The sequence below is a fragment of the Diabrotica virgifera genome, chromosome 8, assembly GCF_917563875.1.
Source record: "Diabrotica virgifera virgifera chromosome 8, PGI_DIABVI_V3a".
Lineage (NCBI taxonomy): Eukaryota > Metazoa > Arthropoda > Insecta > Coleoptera > Chrysomelidae > Diabrotica > Diabrotica virgifera.
Window position 1 is genome coordinate 105,676,951 of NC_065450.1, and position 24,598 is coordinate 105,701,548.

Sequence of the window (24,598 nt, forward strand, 5' to 3'; positions counted from 1 at the left end):
AAGTAATCCAATTCCTAGAGGACAACATAATAGACATCCTCTTTGTATCCGAAACGCATTTCACAGAAAGAAGCGTAATTAAAATACCTCAATACTCAGTCTACCACACTAGTCACCCAGATGGAACAGCCCATGGAGGATCTGCAATAATTATAAGGAACAATATACAACATCATCAAATGCCGGAACATAAAACAGATAAGCTACAAGCAACAATACTTAATATAAATGCCAGGCCTTGGAACTTCGAAATTGCTGCAATATATAGCCCTCCTAGACATAGAATCACAACTGAAGAATACGAAGAACTATTCAACAAGCTAGGTAACAAATTCATTGTTGGAGGTGATTGGAATGCTAAGCATACGAATTGGGGTTCACGACTCATTACACCAAAAGGCAGAAGCCTACTAGATGCCATCAACAACACAAACTGCACCTACTTATCGACGGGACAACCAACGTACTGGCCGTCCGATACAAATAGACTACCAGATCTACTCGACTTCTTTATCCTAAAAGGAATTGCAGCAAACTACACAAACATAGAAGCAAGTTGGGATCTCTCGTCTGACCACACACCAATCATAGCAACAATCAGCACCCACATAATCAAACGACCTGAAATACTTAAGTTGACTTCCCCTAAAACTAATTGGTGTGAATTCAAGTACCAGCTTGACACGAATATAAATCTTGGAATCAGACTCAAAGAAAAAGATGACATAGATAAGGCTATAAACCACTTCACCTGTCAAATTCAGCAAGCTGCATATCGAGCTACACCATCAACTCCAAAGCAAGAAAACAAAAATACCACTTCGAATTATATTAGACAACTAATAGTCGAAAAACGAAGAGCAAGAGGTAGATGGCAAAGAAGCCGCAACATTAATGACAAACACGAATATAATCGATTAACCAGACAATTAAAAACAGCGCTAAATGAAGCACGCAATGCCACATTTGAACACTACATTAGTACCTTGTCTAAAGAAGATCACTCAATATGGAAGGCAACAAAACACTTAAAGAGACCTACAGAACACAACTCGCCAATTAAGAAAGATGATGGTGCTTGGGGAAGATCAGACGAGGAAAAAGCTTCAGCATTTGCAGAATACTTAGCTGGTATTTTTAAAGAACACCAAGTAGAGAATAATGATGATGGAAACTTAATAAGACACTTCCTGGATAGTGCTTGCCCTATGACGCTTCCAATAACAACATTCAATACAATACATCAGAAGTTAAACTAGAAATAGAAAAATGCAATAACCACAAAGCACCTGGATTTGACCTAATAACAGGATTAATACTGAAACATCTTCCGAGAAGAGCATTGGTCATGCTAACTACAATATACAATAGTGCAATCAGACTGACATATTTCCCAATCACATGGAAATTTGCGCAAATAATAATGATTCACAAACCGGGTAAACCTCCAAATAAAACATCATCCTATCGGCCAATCAGCTTGTTGCCGATAATGTCTAAGATCTTCGAAAGACTACTACTTGGTAGACTGAAGAATGACATTAACCTAGATGTAGAAATACCCACACACCAGTTTGGTTTTAGAGAGAGACACTCCACAACACAACAGACTCATAGAATTATAACAAAAATCCTTACTGCTATTGAGGAAAAAAAATATTGCACAGCGGCATTCTTAGATGTAGAAAAGGCATTTGATAGAGTATGGCATACTGGACTTTTATACAAACTCAAATGTATTCTTCCAACCCCCTACTACCTAATCATGAAATCCTACATTGAAGATCGTTACTTCCAAGTAAAATATAACACAGCAACTTCCACATATTTTCCCATTAAATCAGGTGTACCACAGGGTAGTGTCCTGGGCCCTCTCCTTTACCTATTATTTACCGCAGATATCCCAACCACTGAAACAACCCAAATCTCAACATTCGCTGATGACACCACCATAATCGCTGTCAATGAGGACCCTATTATCGCATCTGCACAACTGCAAAACCACCTTGACCAATTGGGAACATGGCTCAACAAATGGAAGGTGAAAGTAAATGAAACGAAGTCAACCCAAGTTACATTTACAAACCGAAGAGATGTATGCCCAACAATAACACTAAATGATACACAATTACCAGTCAGCACACAAGTCAAATATTTGGGACTAACCCTTGACAAAAGATTAACATGGAAGCCGCACATCCAAGCCAAGAAAACCCAGATCAACATCAAAATACGACAAATGAGCTGGCTTATTGGTCGAAAATCAAAACTCAATATTGAAAATAAACTGCTCCTGTATAAAACTATGATAAAACCAATTTGGACCTATGGTGTTCAACTCTGGGGATGCTCAAAGCCATCAAATATCAAGATAATACAAAGAGTCCAATCAAAAATATTGAGGATGATATTCAACGCACCCATAAAACCCTACACGAGGACTCAGCTACACCCTTGGTAGAGGAAGAAATTCCAAGGATCACAAAGAGCTACCTTGATGGACTGAGAAGTCATCCAAATGATGAAGCACGACTGCTGAACACTCCTCCCGAATTCGCAAGACGACTGAAGAGACTGTGGCCAACAGATTTAATAAATTAAATATATACATATTGTGATCAAATGTAAAAAATTATAATAGGAGGGTTGCCACAGGGCAGCTTCTCCCTCATGTATTTAACATTCAAACTATTTGCTTATAGCTTCGATGAAGCAGATTGTAAATGAAAATATGTAATAAAAAAAAAGTATACAGGGTTGGTCGAAACTCAGAATGAGTATTTTCTGAGTTTTCTTAAATGGAACACCCTGTATTTTATTATTGTAATAAAATGTTGTTTTATGGTACATTTTAATTACTTAAGCACTCCCTATATCTAACTGCTTTAATTTGTGAGTTATTGGTGATTCAAGCAAAACATTAATTGCAACACAAAATATGTGTTATTGTATTAGGTTGGCCGTGAAAATATTCAATCACAAATAATTTTTTGGAAATAAATACATATTAATCTAGACTGATACTTACAATTGCCAATAATAGTTGAACTGTCAAAATACCATCGAAGTTAAGATTGTTGGTGCGATTAACAATTAGCACAAATTAAAGCAGTTAGGTATAGGGAATGCTTAAGAAATAAAAAAGTACCATGAAATATCATTTCATTGCAATATTAAAATATAGGGTGTTCCATTTAAGAAAACTCAGAAAATACTCAGTCCGAGTTTAGACCCACCCTGTATACTAAAATTAAAAATTTAGCTATACTGATAATTGTTAACAATAGTAGACTACATTAAAAATCATTTGAACATAAATAGAGTTTATTATGTCAAACTACTACAATCCTACAGGGTGTGAATGTTGCTACGAAATTAATAAGAAAACGTAATTATCTTTTAACCTACCCTGTATAATGTTACAAAACATTATATTTTAAGACAGAAGAAATCGAGGACCAAAAAGTCAACATATATAGGGTGTCCCATTTAAAAAAAAAAACGAAGTTATAAGCAACTTCCGGTATAACCGGAAGTACCAAGTAGATGAAAATATTTTCATTAAATAGATCAGTCTTCAAAATCCCATTATTCCAATTTTCATAATTCAGTTACCTTTAGTTCTCGAGATATTTCTAATAGGCCCTTTATCTGCCTCACCCTATATATTTATACTGGTAATATTTATATATAATAATTAACTTATAAAATATGAATTTTAATTATATTACCTTTTAATCATTTAACTATTTAGATGGGAAATAAGCCACAATTAAATTGAAAAAAATAATTTTATTAACGTTTAGACGCCCAAATCGGGTGTCGTTGTCAAAATACAAAATACTACTAAATTAAACAAAAATGTTGTTGCTTATTAAAAAATTCTTCTAATAATTGATTTAATCTGACTCATTTATATCGGCAATTCAGACATATTTTTATTTCAGTCTCTATTATCAGTATAAATATAGCAAGACAAGGTAAGTTGAGTTTTTGTATTTCAGGTCATTGTATTAAGGTCATTTATTTCTTGTAGAAGACTTTAAAATGATGTTGCCAATATTTATGAGTTGCTTTCCTGGGACGACTTTACTGAAAGATAGTTCATTCGATTACATGAAATCAACCTCAATTCAAGAATATCCGCCACAAAAAAAAAATCATAGCACGTGATCTGTCTTTAAATAAACAACCAAATGCAACGGTGACAGTAAAATTCTCGCGTTAGAGATTCCATAGTAAATCACGAGAAACAGATAGTAAAATTGATTTTATTAACGTTTCGACGTCCAAATCGGACGCTGTTGTCAAAATACAAAAAATATTAATAAATTAAAGAAAAATGTTGTTGCTTAGTAAACATTTTTTCTAATAATTTATTTAATTATGCTAAATGAAACCAATTGTGTCGCAAATTCCTCGGTAGAATGCAGTAGGATGTGGATACCCATACTGAAAGAGGAAGTCAATAGAAAACAAATACCACGATTAGTAAGTTAATAACATATCGAGTTGGAACATATTATATATTTTAGTATTACTTATATATCTATGTATTATTAATATTATTTATAATTTAATCAACATATATATTATATGTTAAAGTCAGAATTTGGTATTAGTTTTTGAGAGTAAACTAAATGTAAGAACAAATACTTACGATGTCGGGATAGTATCACGAGGTCTTTTCCTGGTTTTCCCTTGTGATTTATTATGGAATCTCTAACGCGAAAATTTTACTGTCACCGTTGCATTTGGTTGTCTTTTTAAAGACAGATCACATGCTATGATTTTTTTTGTGGCGGATATTCTTGAGTTGGGGTTGATTCCATGTAATCGAATGAACTATCTTTCAGTAAAGTCGTCCCAGGAACGCAACTCAAAAATATTGGCACTATCATTTTAAAGTCTTTTACTTTAAAATGTATAATATATGTCTGAATTTCCGATATAAATGAGTCAGATTAAATAAATTATTAGAAGAATTTTTTACTAAGCAACAACATTTTTGTTTAATTTAGTAGTATTTTGTATTTTGACAACGACAACCAAATTGGGCGTCGAAACGTTAATAAAATTATTTTTTTTCAATTTAATTGTGGCTTATTTCGCATCTAAATAGTTAATTATAAAAATGCCACAAGGACATAGCTTCAGAACAACATTTTAATAATTTATTACCACATTTATTTACAGTCTACCACTCTGCCACTGAGCTATCACGTATTAGTTAACGTACTTTAAAATGGTATTTAAATGTCATTGCATTAGTCACATTTTTAAAATAGTTCGAAATTTAAAAAAAATCGATTTATCCATATAATAGCAATTAAATATTGCATTGTTAGCTAGTTCTGAGCTGTTCTGAGCTATAAATTTCAGGTGCCTAGGAAACATAGAACTATGTTTAAAATGGATTACAAAATTTGTGGAGATAGTGACAAAGACCAAGCCAAATATATAAAAACGTTTTAAATATATATTATGGTCCAGTATATGCCGGCTCAGTCATTACTGTAGTGAGCAATATTTCTGTAATATATGAGAAATATGTCTATTATAATATATACCTATTACAGTATGGCTCCCCGTGCGCGACAAGCTTCATGTTTTATGCGTATTGGTTGAACTTATATCTTCGCTTCTTGAGAGATCATTGAAAATATTGATGTTAAGATAATCTAATTATTAGAATAATTCAAGCCGTATTTATAATATAGTAATATGTATCAGAAAAGAAACTAACCTGCTGAGTAAGTTCGAGCTGCTAGCCCGTCCCTGTCCCAACAGCGGCTCTTTGACACAGCACACCTCCAGGGGTATGCTATCCGGATCCGGCCTATCGTCAAACACTGTGTTTGGAGCTTGGAACGTAGATCCGTTCGCAGATTTACTCGGGGACACCTTAAGGTCTTTGCGAGACAATTCGAGCTGATCACTGTCTCCGATTTGAACGGATGATATGGGAACGTCCAAACATGGCGATAACAGTCTTGGGTTGTTTGCGAGGAAGTCTACAATTTGGCATGCTGTGGGACGCTCTTTGGATTCTCGTTTCCAACAGGACTTCATTAAACCGACCCTAGAACAAAATTTGGTCATTTAGTTGCTTTATAACTTTTTCCTATGGTTATATACAATGTCCTAAAGTTGGCACAAGAACTGAATGTTGTGCCAGATTCATGGAAGTTTTGACAATGATAAGTAAAGAATTTGTGACAGTCAAGGGCGGATCCAGGACCGATTTTCGGGAGGGGCCATGAACTTTTTTTTGGGGAGGGGGTACCGTGGGGTCTGGGGATAATTTAAAAAAAAAATAGGGTTACAATGGTGAGTTTTAAGGACTTTTTAAACAGCCTTGACTTTTTATAAGGTATATATAAGGTCCATTATAGATTATGGCAGCTTCCTATATGGCAGTGCTAATAATAGCTTATTAAAAAAATTAGATACTTTACAAAACAAAGGTTTGCGACTCTGCATTGGTGCAATGAAATCAACTCCAATTGAACCGTTAAGCGTAGAAACTGTGGAACCTCCGTTAGAGCTGAGAAGGCAATTATTGGCAGAAAAAATGATAATCAAGTGCAAAGTCAAAAATTCATCACTTACTCAAAAGAGATCCACCCTAAATATTCAGGACCTTACAGGATCATACTGGACTAATAGAAACTCACCTCCTTTATGTGAAGCATTTAGAAACACAATAGACTTCAGCCCTACAACTTTTATTGTTGAACATTCAGGTAATTATACCTGGATATTCTGAATTAAGATAACTTAATAATGAAATAATCAATCAGATATTAAACAAATATCAAATGTATACTGCTATTTACACAGATGCATCAAAAGATCCTTATGGCACAGGTGCGGCGTTTATTGTCCCACTGTAAGTAGAACGCAGATTTAAATTGAGTAGAAAAACATGCATTTTTACAGCAGACGCGTTTGCTATTTTGAAAGCTATAGAATTTATAATGGAAAATAACATTTCATACTCCATAATTTTTTCTGATTCACTTTCGGTTTTAAATAGTTTACAATCACATTTACAAATCAACTCCGCATATAGTCATCCTTAAATAGCCAAAATAAAAACTTTACTCTCTCAAATGCAAAAAACTAGAAAACTTATTTTTGTGTGGGTAAAAGCACACTCAGGTATCACATTCAATGAACAAGTTAATAAGAGACTAAAGAAAGCATACAGTTGGGAGAAGATGTTACACCCTTAGGTATTAACATTAGATGAGAGAATAAATATTGCTAAGGATAATTTATATAAAAAATGGTCTAAACAATACAAACATTTCATTTTGACAAAAGGCACAAGATATACATTGCTAGAACCCGATATTCGAAAAAATTACTGGTTTAGAAATTACGACTATCCGAGAAGTTCCATAACAACCATATTTCGGATGAAGTTTGGACATGCTTGCTATCCGGCACATTTATACAAAATAAAAATAATTGATAACAATTTTTGTGATATTTGCAATGAAACGGCAGATCATATATTTTTTAATTGTAAGAAGTACACACATCAGCCGGACATTCTTACAAAAAATGTAAGAAGTTTAAACGTTTACGGTCCCTATAATGTTATGTATCTTTTGGCTTTGAGTGATAAACTCAACTGTTAAACTGTCTTAGCATTGTTTAAAAAAGACTAAAAGACTATTAAAAAATCATTTTTTAAACAATGGTCTTAGTCTTCATTGTTATTACATTAACATAACATCGTTGCGATTGAGACCGTATTGTGTGTAGTACAGTCGTATTGTTCGCTTCCGTTCTGTAATCGTGCTTTGGCTTTGAGTGATAAACGTATTTTTGATTTTATTTTGTTTTTCCTATATGACTGTAAAATTAAGTTATAGAAGACTAGATTAATCTTGTAACCTTAAATGTCTTTCCTTTTGATTTCCTACATGCCTGCCTTACCGTGTGGGGTGGGTATGTAGGTAATCAATAATTAATAAAAAATGATAAGGAAAACCCTTGGATGAGAAAAGTGTGACCCTTGTCCTTATCTCAAAATGTTTATTAAGATTAATTTAACAAAAAATCACTTTGAAAAAAAAATATGTTTAATAATAATATACCTATTCTTAACAAAAAGGTCGGTCAGACTTAGATAACCTTAACTTAGATTACTATTTAGATAATTTAGATAAGATATATTATGTTTATTTATGTTTTGTTTATATTATGTATATTTGTTTTGTTTGTATTATGTTTATATTATGTACTGCTTATTTTGTTTCTGGCCGCATGGTCTTATCCTAAAGCCAATAAAAAAAATTGGACTTTTGCACACTTTTAAGTGCCATAAAGTCATTCAAAACTTATCGTTGTTAAAGTATTATTAATGTCAGTACCGATTCCTCCACATTTCTTCGGATTCAAGTGCAGTTCTTTTAACAAGTTTAATACTATTTTTCCCAATGCCTCTCTTGTCAGGCCTTGTTCTTCCCATCTTTCTTGATTTTCACTAATTATTTTTATGTTCTCATAAGCGTCGATGAACTTGACAAATTTTCACGAATCCTTTTATTGTGTATGTATCTCAAATTTAGAGAAAGCTATTTCACGTGAGATACGTCGGTCTTTTCGTCAGATATGACAGAGTAATAATTTGCTCTTTGAACCTGATTCATTATTTGTTCAATTATTTCTTCACCACAACACAGTGGCGGATCAAGGGAGGGGCAATCGGCCCCCCTCTCAAACCAAGTGATTTAATTTTTTTTAAATTATATATAAAGATATTCATTCATTTATTTTATAGAAATTTAGCCAATCGCCCCCCCCCCCTCTTAACGATGCTGGATCCGCCACTGCCACAACATGTGATCAATTGATTTTGACTGGTGCTACTAATGTATGTTGATCGGGAAGATGCAGTGGATCGGTGTTGTTTAAGATTCTTATCTTCTGATGCGATTTTAAACCTTAACAATTCCCCTCATTGCTAGATTCAGCATGTTCGTCCAGAAGCAGAAGTCCATCATCTCGATGGCCTCTTAGAGGAATATTTTGTCAACCTAAGAACACTATAGACTCTACTACATATTGGTCGTAGTCTTTCTCTATTTTCTTGTATCTGTTTAGACCTCTGAGAGTTTATCTGGTTAATGACTGACTTTTGCGGGTTGCGATAACTTTGTAGAAAATCTAGCCCAACCTGAACGTACTCCTTATGGTATGATGTTTTTTCATGGGGTTGTGTGTCTCCGTCTTTGCCCATTAGTTTGGCGAAAGATGTGAAAGAACATTTGATTTGCAAATATTTAAATTTATATATTTTTTATATTCTCGGAGGAGGCCATGGCCTCCTCCCTGGATCCGCCCTTGGTGACAATTCATAGTTCAGATTAGTTCATAGTTCATAGAATGCCGGTACAGAGCCCAATTTGAAAAATATATTAATATGTGGAAATTACTCTGTAAGTAAATACAATATTAAAAAAACGAGCCTGTACCGCCATTAAGAAGAACAAAAAAATACACTTTCTTCAAATAAATTTTTTATCCGATGCCTAGATTTTGTGTCATTTTGGAACTACTAAAATTTTTTATTTCATTAGTAGTTCCAAAATGACACTAAATCTAGGCATCGGATAAAAAAAGTTTATTTGAAGAAAGTGTATTTTTTTGTTCTTCTTAATGGCGGTACAGACTCGTTTTTTTAATATTGTATTTAATTACAGAGTAATTTCCACATATTAATATATTTTTCAAATTGGGCTCTGTACCGCCATTCTTTATTATATTACGAATACGTGTATCAAATATCTCGAAAAAATATTCAAAATTACAGCCGCAATCTTGGAACGCGTTTTTGCTACCTGTTGATCGCTACTGTTTCCTCTTAAGAATATTTTTGAAGATGAAAAATAGGGTTCTAAAAATCATGATCTTATATACAAAATTATGAGACGAAACAACAGTGTTCGTTGTATATAAAAAATACAAAAACAACAGAAAACAAATTTCTTTAATAAAAAAAATGAAATTTTCTTCTTAACAGCAAATAATCGATGTGGTATGATAAAATATGAGACCTCAGATTCAGAATCTATTTCTATCATTAGCTCATCCTAGTCATCTACAATCTGCATTTCAATATATTGATGAGTTGTGGGATTTTGTTTTTCACGAGTGGCCAGCTCAGTCATGGATTGGTCTACGTGTAACAATTTTAAATTGTGAGCAATAAAAGTTACCTTTCGAGCCCGTTCAGGAGTGAGCCGGTTTCGGTTAGAGGAGTGGATTAAAAAACCATAAGTACTGAAACTTCTTTCAGTCGCTGCACTGGATGAAGGCATGCTTAATAAATCAACTTCTATTTTAGTTAATTTTGTTCCGAAACATGTACCTTTTCACCATACGATTAAGTCTAGTTTTTCAATTGATTTTACAACGTATGGTTTTCAAAAAAAATCCCTCCTTAGACCGATAAAGTGCCAAATCTGCCATTATTTCAGCCGACTCATCACCATATTTTAAAGTTGCTAAATTATCTACAAACTCAGTTTCCTCAACTTGTTCTTCTCTGCTTAAATGAACACCATTCTAAATATTTGCACGTTAATATTGCACCAAAACAATAAATATTGACACTGTAAACACCCTTGCTATTGGTTCATGGGATTGGCAAAAACAATATTCCTACATATTTTTTAAATTATAATAATTTGACCCGTATCTAGTTTTTATTTTTGTTTCGGTTTTTGAAAATATAGAAAATTATTGCCGAGAATATTCTCGATAGAATTTTCTGGACGAGAATATTCTTGTTCTCGAGAATATTCTCTTGAGAATATTCTCTTCTAACATCACTAGTTCAGATGTATTCAAATATTGAATACAACATGAACAAGGAAGCCAAAAAACGAGACCAAACTCTTTTGAGAAATTTCACCTTCCTATGACCTCCATTAATTTGTAGTGACATTTATTACCTTTCTATCCCTGAAATATTTTTTATTCTTCCTGATCAATTACGAAAGTTGTAAAACCTTGTCCTAGTGTGGACCTCTTCATAATCGGTCGTACTGTGAGATTACCTAGAGATACTATTACCGAGTGAAAGAGATAAGCACAGCTCATCACACGGTATAGGGCGATAGACAGTTTTTTAATCCAGTAATCTAGAAGAACCCAAAAAGTTTAACTAACTGTTGAAGTAAGGGATCGAATCAAAGGCAACAGTTAACGTCGGATTTTATATATAAATAATATAAATATAACTGGTCAGTATGGTTTTAGGAAAGGTAGATCAACAGAAGATGCAATAAATAAAGTATTTGAAATAGTAAATGAAAGCATAAAAAAGTATGTTTTAATGATCTTTATAGACGTGTCTGGGGCTTTTGACAATCTTTGGTGGCCGTCATTCTTTGAAAGACTTCGAAGAATGAGATGTCCAAAGAATCTGTACGGAAGTCTCAGAAACTACTGTCAAGACCGATATGCAAGCCTAAGCTGTCCAACAGGAAAAAAGACAAAACATATCACAAAAGGATGTCCACAAGGATCAGTATGTGGACCTATGTTCTGGGATGTAATGCTAGAGGAACTATTGGAACAATTGACTATAGATCCTGAAGTGATTGGAATGATTGGATGAATAAAGTAAAATTAACAATATCAGATTCAAAAACAACATATAGTTTAATAAAAGGAAATTTAGAAAGAGATCCAATTATAAAAATTAGAGGGAAAACAATAAAAAGAAAAAAGGAAACAAGATATTTAGGTATTATAATAGACGAACAAAAATTATTTACAAAACACATGAGTTGTGTCTGTGAAAAGGCAACAAAAATCATGCATAGCATTGCTAGTCTAGCACAGAAGGAATATAGAATTTCGTTCCGACAGATGAGAATATACCTAATTACAATACTTGCATCAATTGTAGGGTACGGTTTAAGTGTATGGGCACATAGATTAATAAATAAAAAAAATGCAGAAAAATTAAATAGAGCTCAGAGAGGATTTCTTGTAAGAATGACGGGAGCATTTGGAACAACTGCAACACAGGCACTAACAGTTTGAACTGGAGTAATGCCAATGCATTTAGAAACACAAAAAAGAGCATGTAATTATTGGCTAAGAAAAGAAAAATATGAAAAAATAATACAAATAATAGGATTAGATATAAGAAATAAAAGAGAATTAAAAGAAATAATAAATAGAAAAAGACAAAATGAATGGGAAAATTCAACAAAATCTAGACGCTTATACAATTTTATACCAATATTAGAAAACATTCCAAATTATTTTAATCCAAAACAAGGTTTAGTACACTTTTTAACAGGACGTGGACCGTACCCAACATATTTGGAAAGATTTAACTTAAAAGATGATGCATACTGTGAATGTGGAGAACTAGGTACACCAGAACATATAGTGTTACATTGTGAAAATACTGTAGAAAATGAAGAACATAGAGAAATGAGAAGAAGATTAGAAAGAATTGAAATAAGAGATATATTACAAAATGAAGAATATTTTGGAATATTAAACAATCTAACAGAAATAATATCTAAAAAACAACAAGAAATTTATAATAATAGAAGAAGACAACAAATAATCCAACCCTGATGAAGTTGAGTAAGATAAAGTTAAAATAAATAAAATAAAATATAAATTCAAAAATAGTTATTCACAATTATAATAATAATAATAATTCAATATAAAATAAATAAATAAAAATAATAATTCAATAAATAATTCATTAAATTAAAAAAAAACTACCAACTCTCTTCTGAAAATAGAGGGACTGTCTTTATAACTTAGAAGGGAGTTGATAGTACCAAAAATATTTTGTTAAATGTAATTAATAGATTATGGCAAATTATTAATTGTAAAAATAGATTTAGTAGCTTAGTAAAAAATGTAAAAATATAAAAAAAATATCTGTAATCCCATCAGGAAAACAACGACCTGGATTAGTCACTAGAGGCCAGGTCATATGTATGAACAATAAATAAATAAAAAAAAAATAAATAAAGTTAACGTCAGATTAATGGGAATAGAAATAAGAACAAAAAGAGAATTAGAAGAAATATTAAATAGAAAATGGCAAAACGAATGGGATACTTCCCTAAAACAAGACGTCTTTAAAATTTTATTTCAAATTTAAATAATATACCAAATTATTTTAACCCAAAAAAGGATTAATACATTTTCTTACAGGGCACGGTCCGTACCCTACGGTTCTAGGTCAATTGCTCGAATGCAATTGCTCGAAATCAATTCCTCGAAAATGAATTGCTCGACTTGAAAATTGCTCGAATAAAAAAGAGAATTATATCATGCCCCGCGCACTCTAATAAAAAACATGTAATCGTATTTATTTTCCTTCCATTTTGTCAGAGGCGCTGATGTCGGCATTGTGATTGGTGGAACATGACTTCTGACAAATCCTGCGCTATCTGTGAATCTGTGTTCAGTGTTCGGTGTTCGTGTTCGTTCGTTCGTTGTCGTTCATTTATTTTATATGGTCGGTTATGTGATGTGTTTGTGTCACCATAAAAAGCTGATATTCAGTCGTGTTTTTTGATATTTTTGATATTTTGTAATCGAGTACCTTTTTAAAGGCAAGTTTTTCTGATTGTAGGTACTGTTTATCCAACAGTTTTAAGATACACACTTTATTACGCGTTTTGTTGTTAGGTCTAATGGCTCCGTTCAGCTGTTGTGTGCAGACGGTGGAAAAATTCAACAAGTAAAACATTTATTTAATCCAAATTAAATACTCATATTTCTATGTAAAATGTCACATTATTGTATAAATAAATAAGTAAGAAACAAAAGTTGTTTGTGTTTTACCTTTATTGTCCACTTGTATAAAATAGTAAATATTGGAAGTACCGTATGGAGGCTATGTACCTAGCATGGAGGCTAGATTATGGCACCCTTCCTATCCAATCAACAACAAGAACGTTTAAAATTTCATACCTCTCATGTCGAAGCTACAGACCACTTATGTGGAGGCCAGATTTGTAGTATCCTTCCAATTAACCAGGTGCTGAAATTTTTTTTTTTTTTTTGAAGGGTAAGATCGCATTCTACCCAATCACACAACATTTTTTTTCTATGAATTATATATCTAAAATATTTATTCACAATAATGCAAAATAATAATAGGTATGCAGGTACCAGAATAATAACCAATCGATTGGAAGCAAAATTTGAGCTGTACCAACCAAAAGAACAGGCTGGTTTTCGCCCCAACTACGGTACAAATGACCACCTACAATGCATCAAAGTCTTGATTGAAAAATCAATTGAATACAATAGACCTCTAGTTCTAACGTTTATAGACTTCCATAAAGCGTTTGATACTATCGAATTACCCGCACTACTTAAGGCATTGGAAGAGTGTCGAATTGATCATAGGTACACCAATATTATAGAAAATATATACAGAAATGCTACAACAACTATAAATCTGCACGGTCCTACCAATAAGATATATATCAGGAGAGGTATTCGACAGGGAGATACTATGTCGCCTAAGTTGTTCATTACTGTACTTGAACATGCTTTGAAATCACTGGAATGGGAAAATAAAGGAATAAATATCGATGGTGAGATGCTCAGTCATCTACGATTCGCAGATGATATTGTTCTGATTTCAGATGACCTAAAAACTGCCAATGATATGTTGAATGAACTCCGCGATGCAGCACGTAAAGTAGGTCTAAATATTAATTACCAAAAGACCAAAATGATGACGAATTTAGTTCCGAGCCATCCTTTAAAGGTAGAAGACGTTGAAATTGAAGTTGTTGACAGCTAGATATACCTTGGACATACGGTAAAAATTAGCAGAGACAATCAAACTGCTGAGCTGCTAAGAAGAATAACTATGGGATGGGCAGCATATGGAAGACTACGTGATATTTTTAAAGGTGATATACCTATCAGCTTAAAAAGAAGAGCCTTTAATCAATGTGTCCTGCCTGTTCATACATATGGCGCAGAGACACTTACCCTAACAAGGACATCTGCACGAAAACTACAAGTGACGCAACGTAGAATGGAAAGATCATTGCTGGGCATAACGTTAAGAGATAGGGTAAGAAACGAAGAAATTCGTAGAAGAAGTGGTGTAGAAGACATAATAAAACACATAGCCAAAATTAAATGGAAGTGGGCTGGACACGTCGCTAGAATAAGAGATGATAGGTGGACCAAAAAAATCTTGGAATGGAGACCGAGAGCGGATAGACGAAACCCGGGAAGACCACCCACAAGATGGACTGACGACATAAAGAGGATTTGTACCAACTGGATTGCAGCAGCGCAGGATAGATCTGAATGGAAGTTTTTCGAGGAGGCCTATGTTCAGCAGTGGACGACTATGGGCTGATGATGATGATGATGATGATGTAGGTACTTACATAAGAAAGCCACTTTTAATATGAGAAATTATGTGAAATTCCACGTATATTATCATAGTCCATTCATTAACGGTAAAATATTGCAAAATCTTTAAATTTTAAAGAACCGCTTGGATTGACATGAAATTTGGCATACACACAGCTAACAAGTCAAAGAAAAAAACTGATATCGTGCCGATATGTGCTTTTGCCCTGGGGGTGGTTTTCACCCCCTCTTGAGGGTTAAAAAATATTCGTCCAAACAAAGTCAGCAAATGGGTAAACTGGCTAATTTAAAGTAACTTTTGTTCTATAGAGTTTTTTCACTAAGTCAATACTTTTCGAGTTATTTGGCAGTGAATATGTTCATTTTTTCAACAAAATAACCACGCTTTTAGACGGTTTTTCGCAAATAACTCAAATTGTAAGTATTTTGTCGAAAAAGCATTCTTAGCAAAAATATAGCCTATAAAAATTTTTAAAAAATAGTGAATATATCACGTTTTTTTATTTAGTAGAAGCAGAGTTATAGCTAATGAAATATAGGTTCATATTCGTCAAATTCCAAGTGGAATACTTTAACGTGAAATAACCAAAAATGAAGCACATTTCGGGGAAAACTCATTTAAACTTATTTAAAGTATTTAAAAAAAGCTTCATTTTTGTTTTATAAAAAAAAATTCTAGCATCAAAATTAAACAAGTTACGCTCAAAATAAAGTTAGTCCCTTTTGGTTTTGGTAAAAAAATCGAGAAAATCACCCCCTAATTAGTATCTTAAATGAACTTAATCGTAACGACTTCACAAGTTTCTTGACTCGTGTATATTATTGTGTTTTCAATTTTATCAATCAAAAGCAAAATAAAAATTAAATTAAATTTTTTTTTAAATAACGCGGGCACATAAATTTGATACACCCTGTATATTGAGCTGTAGATATTTCTTAGAATGTAGTTTGGATGTAAGTAGATTTCTCTTTTAATGAGCTTTCCGATGAACCATTAAAGACTTTTGTGAATAATTAAAGTGAAAATAACGATGTATTTAGATTTAAAATGGAAAAAGATTGTTTAGGGTATAGGTAATTATAAATTTCTCGAAATTGATAATTGAAAAGAAAGTTGGAATTTTAATATCTTTGTGTCAACACGAGTATATGTTGTAGAGTTTCTCCGAAAGTAATTAGGATTGTCGGAATAATTTTGAAGGTGACTGTTTTGTTTGTCGAATGGAAAAGTCGAGGTTTCTGATGTTTGGCAATGTGGAAGGGGAAAAGTAGTTAGAATGATTGAGGAGTTTGAAAAAGAAATTATTATGTTTTTGGCATCGCTAAGGAGCGGTTCGACGTTTTCGTGGATAGATAGTTAGCAGATACCAGTGGCTGTTTGATAGTGGAGAATAGTGTTGAAAAGTGGAACGAGAGACAGATCAAATTGAGACGAAATACCTCTTTGATTCTGTATTATTGTGAGAAGGAGAGCAGAGAATTTTTGGAATTTTGTTTGAATCGAGTACGTGTCAAAAGAGACCCGGCTTGTTGGAGAATTGGTGCTGGTATGCTGATAGTTTTGAAGCTGGACAACGGAGAGAGGCTTTGATGAGTAGCCTTTAACATAGTCAACGAGGGAGAGCTGTTTTGGGTCACGAGAAGACATCAGAGTGAGTGAAGCAAAAGGTCAGTCAATTTATGTGAAAGAGATTTTTATGTTCGGAAACTAACTTTTTGAGTAAAAAGCATATGAATTAAAATTCCAATATTTCAAAAAGTAAATAGTAAATATAGGTAATCTTGCGAATACATAAATTTGTTTTGTTTAGTTTGTTTTACCAAAGTCATCGGGAACAAACCGATAAATTGTTTTTTTTTAACTATAATAAATTTAAGCGGTAAAAATTTCATTCGGACATCAGTGTCCACAGGTTTTTAGATTCGATAGATTTCAGAGTATTAACTTGATAAATAAAAGACAATTCTGTATTTTTATTTTAACATTTTGCTTTATTTCTTTTCCCTATTTTATCCCGATTAGGATCAACTCAGAGATACTGAACCCACGAGAGAAGATAAGTATAACGTGAGATAATTTGGATTTTTTTTAATAGTATAAAAAAGGCACCCTGAGATTTTTTATTCAATTTTTATGTATGATTTGCGACAATTAAATAATTAATCAAATAAATAATAATTAATACAAAATTAATAAGAAGCAGATCATAACAACATGGCGAGCCAACGTTAGGGCATTAAAGTATCTCTGGTTGTGAATTTGAAGGGAATAGGAGACGGAAAAACAGGTGAAGGAAAATTTATTTGCCCGTCGAAAAAAGTTGATATATTTAAAATTTTTGAAATATTTGTTTGACTTAATTTTTTATCTAGGTACAGTTTTTACATATTTATTTTATTTTTGATTGATTTGAGATTTGAAATATTTAAACATTTGTGGAATAAATTGATTATATTTGGGGAGAGAAAAATTTTCGTCTCGACAGCAGACAAGGTATTTTCGAATTTCATATTAGGCGGGGATAAATTTTAACTACATGTCGATAACAACTAGAAGCAAAAGCAAAGAAAACAAAAAACAAGAAGAACATTTCGAACAAGAAGAACATATAGAACAAGAAGACATTTTCGAAACAACAATCATGGCATCAGAACAACAGGAATTATCAGGAATAGATAAACTATTACAATTGATGCAACTCCAGTCACAAAAACTGGATGACAATCAAAGAGAAACATCAAAGAAAATGGATGAATCACAACAAAAAATGGAACAAAAAATGGATGAAACACAACAAAAATTGGATCAAAAATTGGAGGAAACACAACAAAAAATGAAACGAGCAATAGAAGAGAACAACAAGAAAATGGAGGAACGCATAGAAAAGTATGAAAATGAAGTAAAAGGATGTTTGACAACAATGAAAAACGAGATAGAACAGCAAGAAATGAAAATTCAAAATAAAATGGAGGAGTTAACAAATTGCCAGAAAAAGGAACTAGAAAATTTGGAAACCAAATTTGAAAATGTTTTACAAGAAGACAAGAAAGAAATAGAAGAAAGATTCCAAAATAATGAAAAACTAATTGATGATATCAGAAAACAACGAGAGACCGGAGAAAGAAGAGAAACGATTATCTACAGTACAGAGGATGTGAAAATAAGATTTGGCGGGGATGTAAAAAAATTACACCCAGTAATTTTCATAAACAATTTAAAAAAGAAAATACGACACATCGGTAACTTCGAGACAGCCAAAGAAACGATAAGGAACCATCTTAAAGATGAGGCAAGTTTATGGTTTGATAGCAAAGAAGAAGAATTGGACAATTGGCATAAATTCGAACAAAAGTTCCTGAGTTTTTTCTGGGGAAAATACAACAGCTAGAAATAAACAAGGAATTGCAAAATGGGAGGTACCATGATAGAATGGGTATTTCAGAGATAACATATGCACTACAATTATATAATAATTCAAAACATCTACAGTACAATTATTCATCCGAACAGCTGGTAGAACTGATAGCCAGACATTTTGAAGATACCTTAGAAGATCACATAACTCTACAAAACTACAAAGATATCGACAGTTTGTGCCAATTTTTGCAAATACGAGAAGCAAAAATGAGAGAAAGAGAAATAAGAAGATTGCAAGATAATTATAGACAACGCGAAAATCGAGACTATAGAGATAGAAGACAGAACTTTAGGAGAGATTATACAAGAAGAGAAAACGAAAATAGAGACAACGGAAGAGGAAACTATGAACAAAGAAATCGGCAATGGAACGAAGACAGATATCGAGAAAACCAGAATAGAAATAACAACGGCACAAATCAAGAAGACAGAAATGATAATAGAAGGAATGAACAGGAAAATCGTGGAAACCGATACGGGTCCGACAGACAAAGAGAAAACAGAAGAGCGGTAAACAACACGCAAATATATGAATATGAGGATGAGAGACAAAGCGACGGAAGAAGAAGCGAAGAAGAACAGCAAGCGTTTTTTCACGAAAGCGCTCACTAAAAACAAAAGAACAAACAGGAATTTTTTGTCACCCGAAGGAATTTATTAAATTAGCAGGAAATAATGATAAAGGAAGTGGATATAATTTAAAATTTGTAGATGGTTTTATAAATGAGAAACCGATTAAAATTATGATTGATACTGGTTCAGAAATTACTTTGATTAACAGGAAATTAATAGAAGAGGTTGATTTGACGAATTTGATTTACAAAATTCCTAGGGTAACTTTAGTGGGCGCAAATAAACGGACTTTAGCAACAATAAATGAAGGAATACGAATAAAGGTTCGATTGGGGAAGAAATTTTATACACTACAATGTGTTATAATGCCAAACATGATGCATGATATGATCGTAGGAGTGGATGAATTGTCAGAAAAGCATGTGGTGATAGATTTCAAAAATAACACGATGAAAATCACAGATGGAAAAGAAGAAGAACCTAACATTCTGGAAATGGACAAGGAACATGAGAAACGGTAAAAGGATAATGCAGACAAAAAACAAACGGTGGAAATGAATTTGGCAATGAAGCAGGGACAGAGAAGAAAGAGGAGAAAGCAACAGAAGATAAATAAAAACAATGAAGCCTGGGATTCCTCGAAAAAGGAGATGAGCCCAGAAGAAGAAAAAGAAGAAAAAAGATTGACACAAGAAAATGAAGCTTGGGATTCCTCAAAAGATGAGATGAGCCCAGAAGAAGAAGAGATCAGAATAGAAAAAGAAGGCGGAAAAGATACAATTGAGACTGCGGTATTTAAAGAGGAAGTATGCAAAATGGAGAAGACAGAATACACAATGAACATGTGTAGAGAATTGGAGGAAAAAGAAAGAAAATTGATATGTGGAGAAGAAAAGGAGAAGGAACTGCGTGAAATATTGAGGGAATGTGAAAATTTAATAAATGAAGAAAACAGAGTAGCCAAAAAGTATGAAAATTCATTTGAGACTAAAGACATAGGAAATTGTCGATCGAAAACTTACCCTATCCCATCTAAGTACAGACACTGGGAAAAAGAAAGCAATTGTTTTTCAGGTGGGACTCAATATTTTGACACAATAGAAAAGTGTTGTTGTCGAGAGAAAATCATACTTTTGTTGCACTTATTAATACTGATTTTATCTCAAAACAAGGCGGGGATGTTATTGTGTTTTCAATTTTATCAATCAAAAGCAAAATAAAAATTAAATTAAATTTTTTTTTAAATAACGCGGGCACATAAATTTGATACACCCTGTATATTGAGCTGTAGATATTTCTTAGAATGTAGTTTGGATGTAAGTAGATTTCTCTTTTAATGAGCTTTCCGATGAACCATTAAAGACTTTTGTGAATAATTAAAGTGAAAATAACGATGTATTTAGATTTAAAATGGAAAAAGATTGTTTAGGGTATAGGTAATTATAAATTTCTCGAAATTGATAATTGAAAAGAAAGTTGGAATTTTAATATCTTTGTGTCAACACGAGTATATGTTGTAGAGTTTCTCCGAAAGTAATTAGGATTGTCGGAATAATTTTGAAGATGACTGTTTTGTTTGTCGAATGGAAAAGTCGAGGTTTCTGATGTTTGGCAATGTGGAAGGGGAAAAGTAGTTAGAATGATTGAGGAGTTTGAAAAAGAAATTATTATGTTTTGGCATCGCTAAGGAGCGGTTCGACGTTTTCGTGGATAGATAGTTAGCAGATACCAGTGGCTGTTTGATAGTGGAGAATAGTGTTGAAAAGTGGAACGAGAGACAGATCAAATTGAGACGAAATACCTCTTTGATTCTGTATTATTGTGAGAAGGAGAGCAGAGAATTTTTGGAATTTTGTTTGAATCGAGTACGTGTCAAAAGAGACCCGGCTTGTTGGAGAATTGGTGCTGGTATGCTGATAGTTTTGAAGCTGGACAACGGAGAGAGGCTTTGATGAGTAGCCTTTAACATAGTCAACGAGGGAGAGCTGTTTTGGGTCACGAGAAGACATCAGAGTGAGTGAAGCAAAAGGTCAGTCAATTTATGTGAAAGAGATTTTTATGTTCGGAAACTAAATTTTTGAGTAAAAAGCATATGAATTAAAATTCCAATATTTCAAAAAGTAAATAGTAAATATAGGTAATCTTGCGAATACATAAATTTGTTTTGTTTAGTTTGTTTTACCAAAGTCATCGGGAACAAACCGATAAATTGTTTTTTTTTTAACTATAATAAATTTAAGCGGTAAAAATTTCATTCGGACATCTGTGTCCACAGGTTTTTAGATTCGATAGATTTCAGAGTATTAATTTGATAAATAAAAGACAATTCTGTATTTTTATTTTAACATTTTGCTTTATTTCTTTTCCCTATTTTATCCCGATTAGGATCAACTCAGAGATACTGAACCCACGAGAGAAGATAAGTATAACGTGAGATAATTTGGATTTTTTTTAATAGTATAAAAAAAGGCACCCTGAGATTTTTTATTCAATTTTTATGTATGATTTGCGACAATTAAATAATTAATCAAATAAATAATAATTAATACAAAATTAATAAGAAGCAGATCATAACAATATATTGTTTATATGATCTGTAAGTTTCATCGGTTCAAAGTCCTTATTATTGAAACGGCTGTAGTTTAAACGTGTTGAACGAGTCACTGATCACGAATGTATGCAAATTTAGAAACACCAAATCTTGATCAATTTTTGTCTAACAGAAAAACAAAAAAATACATGATATTCAGAAAAGCAAATCTGACTTTTTTTGTATTTCGAGACTTTTGGTATCTCTAACAATTTTTAAGTTATTTTGAAAAAAGCATATTTTTCAAAATTTAAATTTTTAAAAATTTTAATTTGAAACCAAATTTTTTCAAAAATAAACACTTTGAATCGATGAAACTTACAGATCATATAAACACAATATAAGTAATATAATTTATGGAGCGGCAACGATTAATTTCATTTAAGTTGCTAATTAGGGGGTGGTCCTCCCGATTTTTTTTTTGCAAAAACAAAAGGGACCAACTTTATTTTGAGCGTAACTTGCTTAAATTTATTGCTAGAAACTTTTCGTAAAAACAGAAATAAAGATTTTTTTAAACACTTTAAAAAAGTTAAAATGGGTTTTCCCCAAAAAGTGTTTAATTTTTTGGATATTTCACGTCGAAATATTCTATTTGAAATTTGGTGAATATGAATCTATATTTCATTGGCTATAACTCTGGTTCTACGAGATCCAGAGACCTAACGCGTACACCATTTTTTTTACTTTTTTATAGGCTATATTTTTGCTAAGAACGGTTTTTTCGACAAAATACTTACTTTTTGAGTTATTTGCGAAAACCGTCTAAAAATGTGGTTATTTTGTTGAAAAATGAACATATTCACTCGCAAATAACTCGAAAAGTGTTGACTTGGCGAAAGAGCTCTAAAATTATTTAATTTTTCCCGAGTGACACTTTGACAGTTTTAACTTTGTTCACGTTTTAGGGCGGAAATAAATTTCTAAATGCTTGGATGGTCCGCACTTATTTGCATTTGAAATCCGCGATGCCAACCTTCGATAAAATTATTTGTTTTAGGAAGTCCATCCCGTACTACATCGTAACAATTCCACATGGCATGGTGTTACCAAGAAAGACGCTTTCTCTGTAACAGCTATAGTTAACTTAAAGAAAACAGAAACAAATAAAAGTCAGACCATAGAGATTTGAGACTTCTCTGGGATGGGTTAGAAAACATAAGAAGGAATCATTTTAGTCTGGACTAAAATGATTTATTCAAAGTAGATTTTAGGAATATCTAATTACAGGGCGCCAGCAAAAATATGTGAAAATTATAAATTAAATAATAAATACATATAAATGAAGCAAAAGACAGACGTACTCTCAATCATTTAATTGTGTACTTCCGACGACTGGTTTCGCTCTCTATAGGTTGCAGAGCATCATCAGATCAACGGTTACAAGTCACTAAATGATTCGGACACAAGGAGCTATAACCTCATTATTCCATAACATGTTTCTGCTTAAGTTATGCTAACGGGATATGGTGGAATAGACGGAGAATGTTACAAAGGTAAACAAGTTTATGGTATTTGGGATTTCTTGAGGGTGAAGAGATAGTTGTTGAGAGACAACCAACAAATCTGTGTCTATTCTTGTGTTTGTGAAGTAAAATAGTGGATGTCATAGGGAGCGTTCAAGTATTACGTAACGCAATTTTTGAGGATTTTTGACCCCCCTCCCCCCATGTAACGCACCGTAACGTTTTCCTGTACCCCCCCTCCCCTACTTAAACGTTACGTAACACCCAAGTGGCGATTTGAACCTAAATGGAAAACGAGGTTGCGAAAAGTACCGGAAACTCGGTAAAAGAACTTCGTTATTATTTTAATGGCATTTGAGGTAATAATAAAAACTTACAATCATCATTCAGCCTTAAATGTCCACTGCTGAACATAGGCCTCCTCCCCTCGTTTCCAACCACGTCTATCCTGCGCCGCTCTCATCCAGTTTTTATTTAGCTTTCTTAAGTCGTCAGTCCATCTTGTAGGCGGTCGACCGACGTTTCTCTTGTCTTCGCTTGACCTCCATTCCAATAACCTTTTTGTCCATCTCCCATCTGTCATTCTGGCAATGTGTCCTGCCCATCTCCACTTCAACCTGGCTAGCCTTTCGATGACGTCAGTCACCTTTGTTCTTCTCCTGATTTCTTCGTTTTTGATTTTGTCTTGCAGAATTATTCCTAACATTGAGCGCTCCATTCTTCACTGCGTTACTCTTAGTTTGGTAGCCGAGGCTTTAGTTAAGGTAAATGTTTCTGATCCGTACGTCAAGACTGGGAGGACGCACTGATCAAATGCCTTTCTCTTTAGGCATGTGGGCAACTCACTTTTAAAAGTTTCTCTCAGTTTTCCAAATGCTGCCCACCCAAGAACGATTCTTCTATTCAGTTCAATGTGTCTGGTTATCCCTGCCACTCGTAATTTCATGTCCCATGACATGAAATATGTTCAAAACTTACAATACTAATCTTTTATTATTAATTTTACATTTACATTTTCCCTACTTGGCCCCATCCTTACATACATTTTTGGTTTCATTCTTTATTGTTCTTCTCATGCATTCTTCTATTTTATCTTTTTTAATAAAAGCTTAAAATAAAATAACATATTTATAATTT

The 24,598-nt window shown here is 33.0% G+C and overlaps 1 protein-coding gene across 3 annotated transcripts in view; it reads right to left on the reverse strand.

Moving 5' to 3' along the window:
- LOC114344933 (uncharacterized) overlaps positions 1-24,598 on the reverse strand; it is a 1,261,996-nt gene that overhangs the window by 128,584 nt on the left and 1,108,814 nt on the right. For all 3 annotated transcript variants that reach the window (XM_050658192.1, XM_050658190.1, XM_050658191.1), the window contains one exon: positions 5,747-6,082. In XM_050658192.1, coding sequence (XP_050514149.1) covers positions 5,747-6,082 — 336 coding nt within the window. The remainder of the gene's footprint in view (positions 1-5,746; positions 6,083-24,598) is intronic.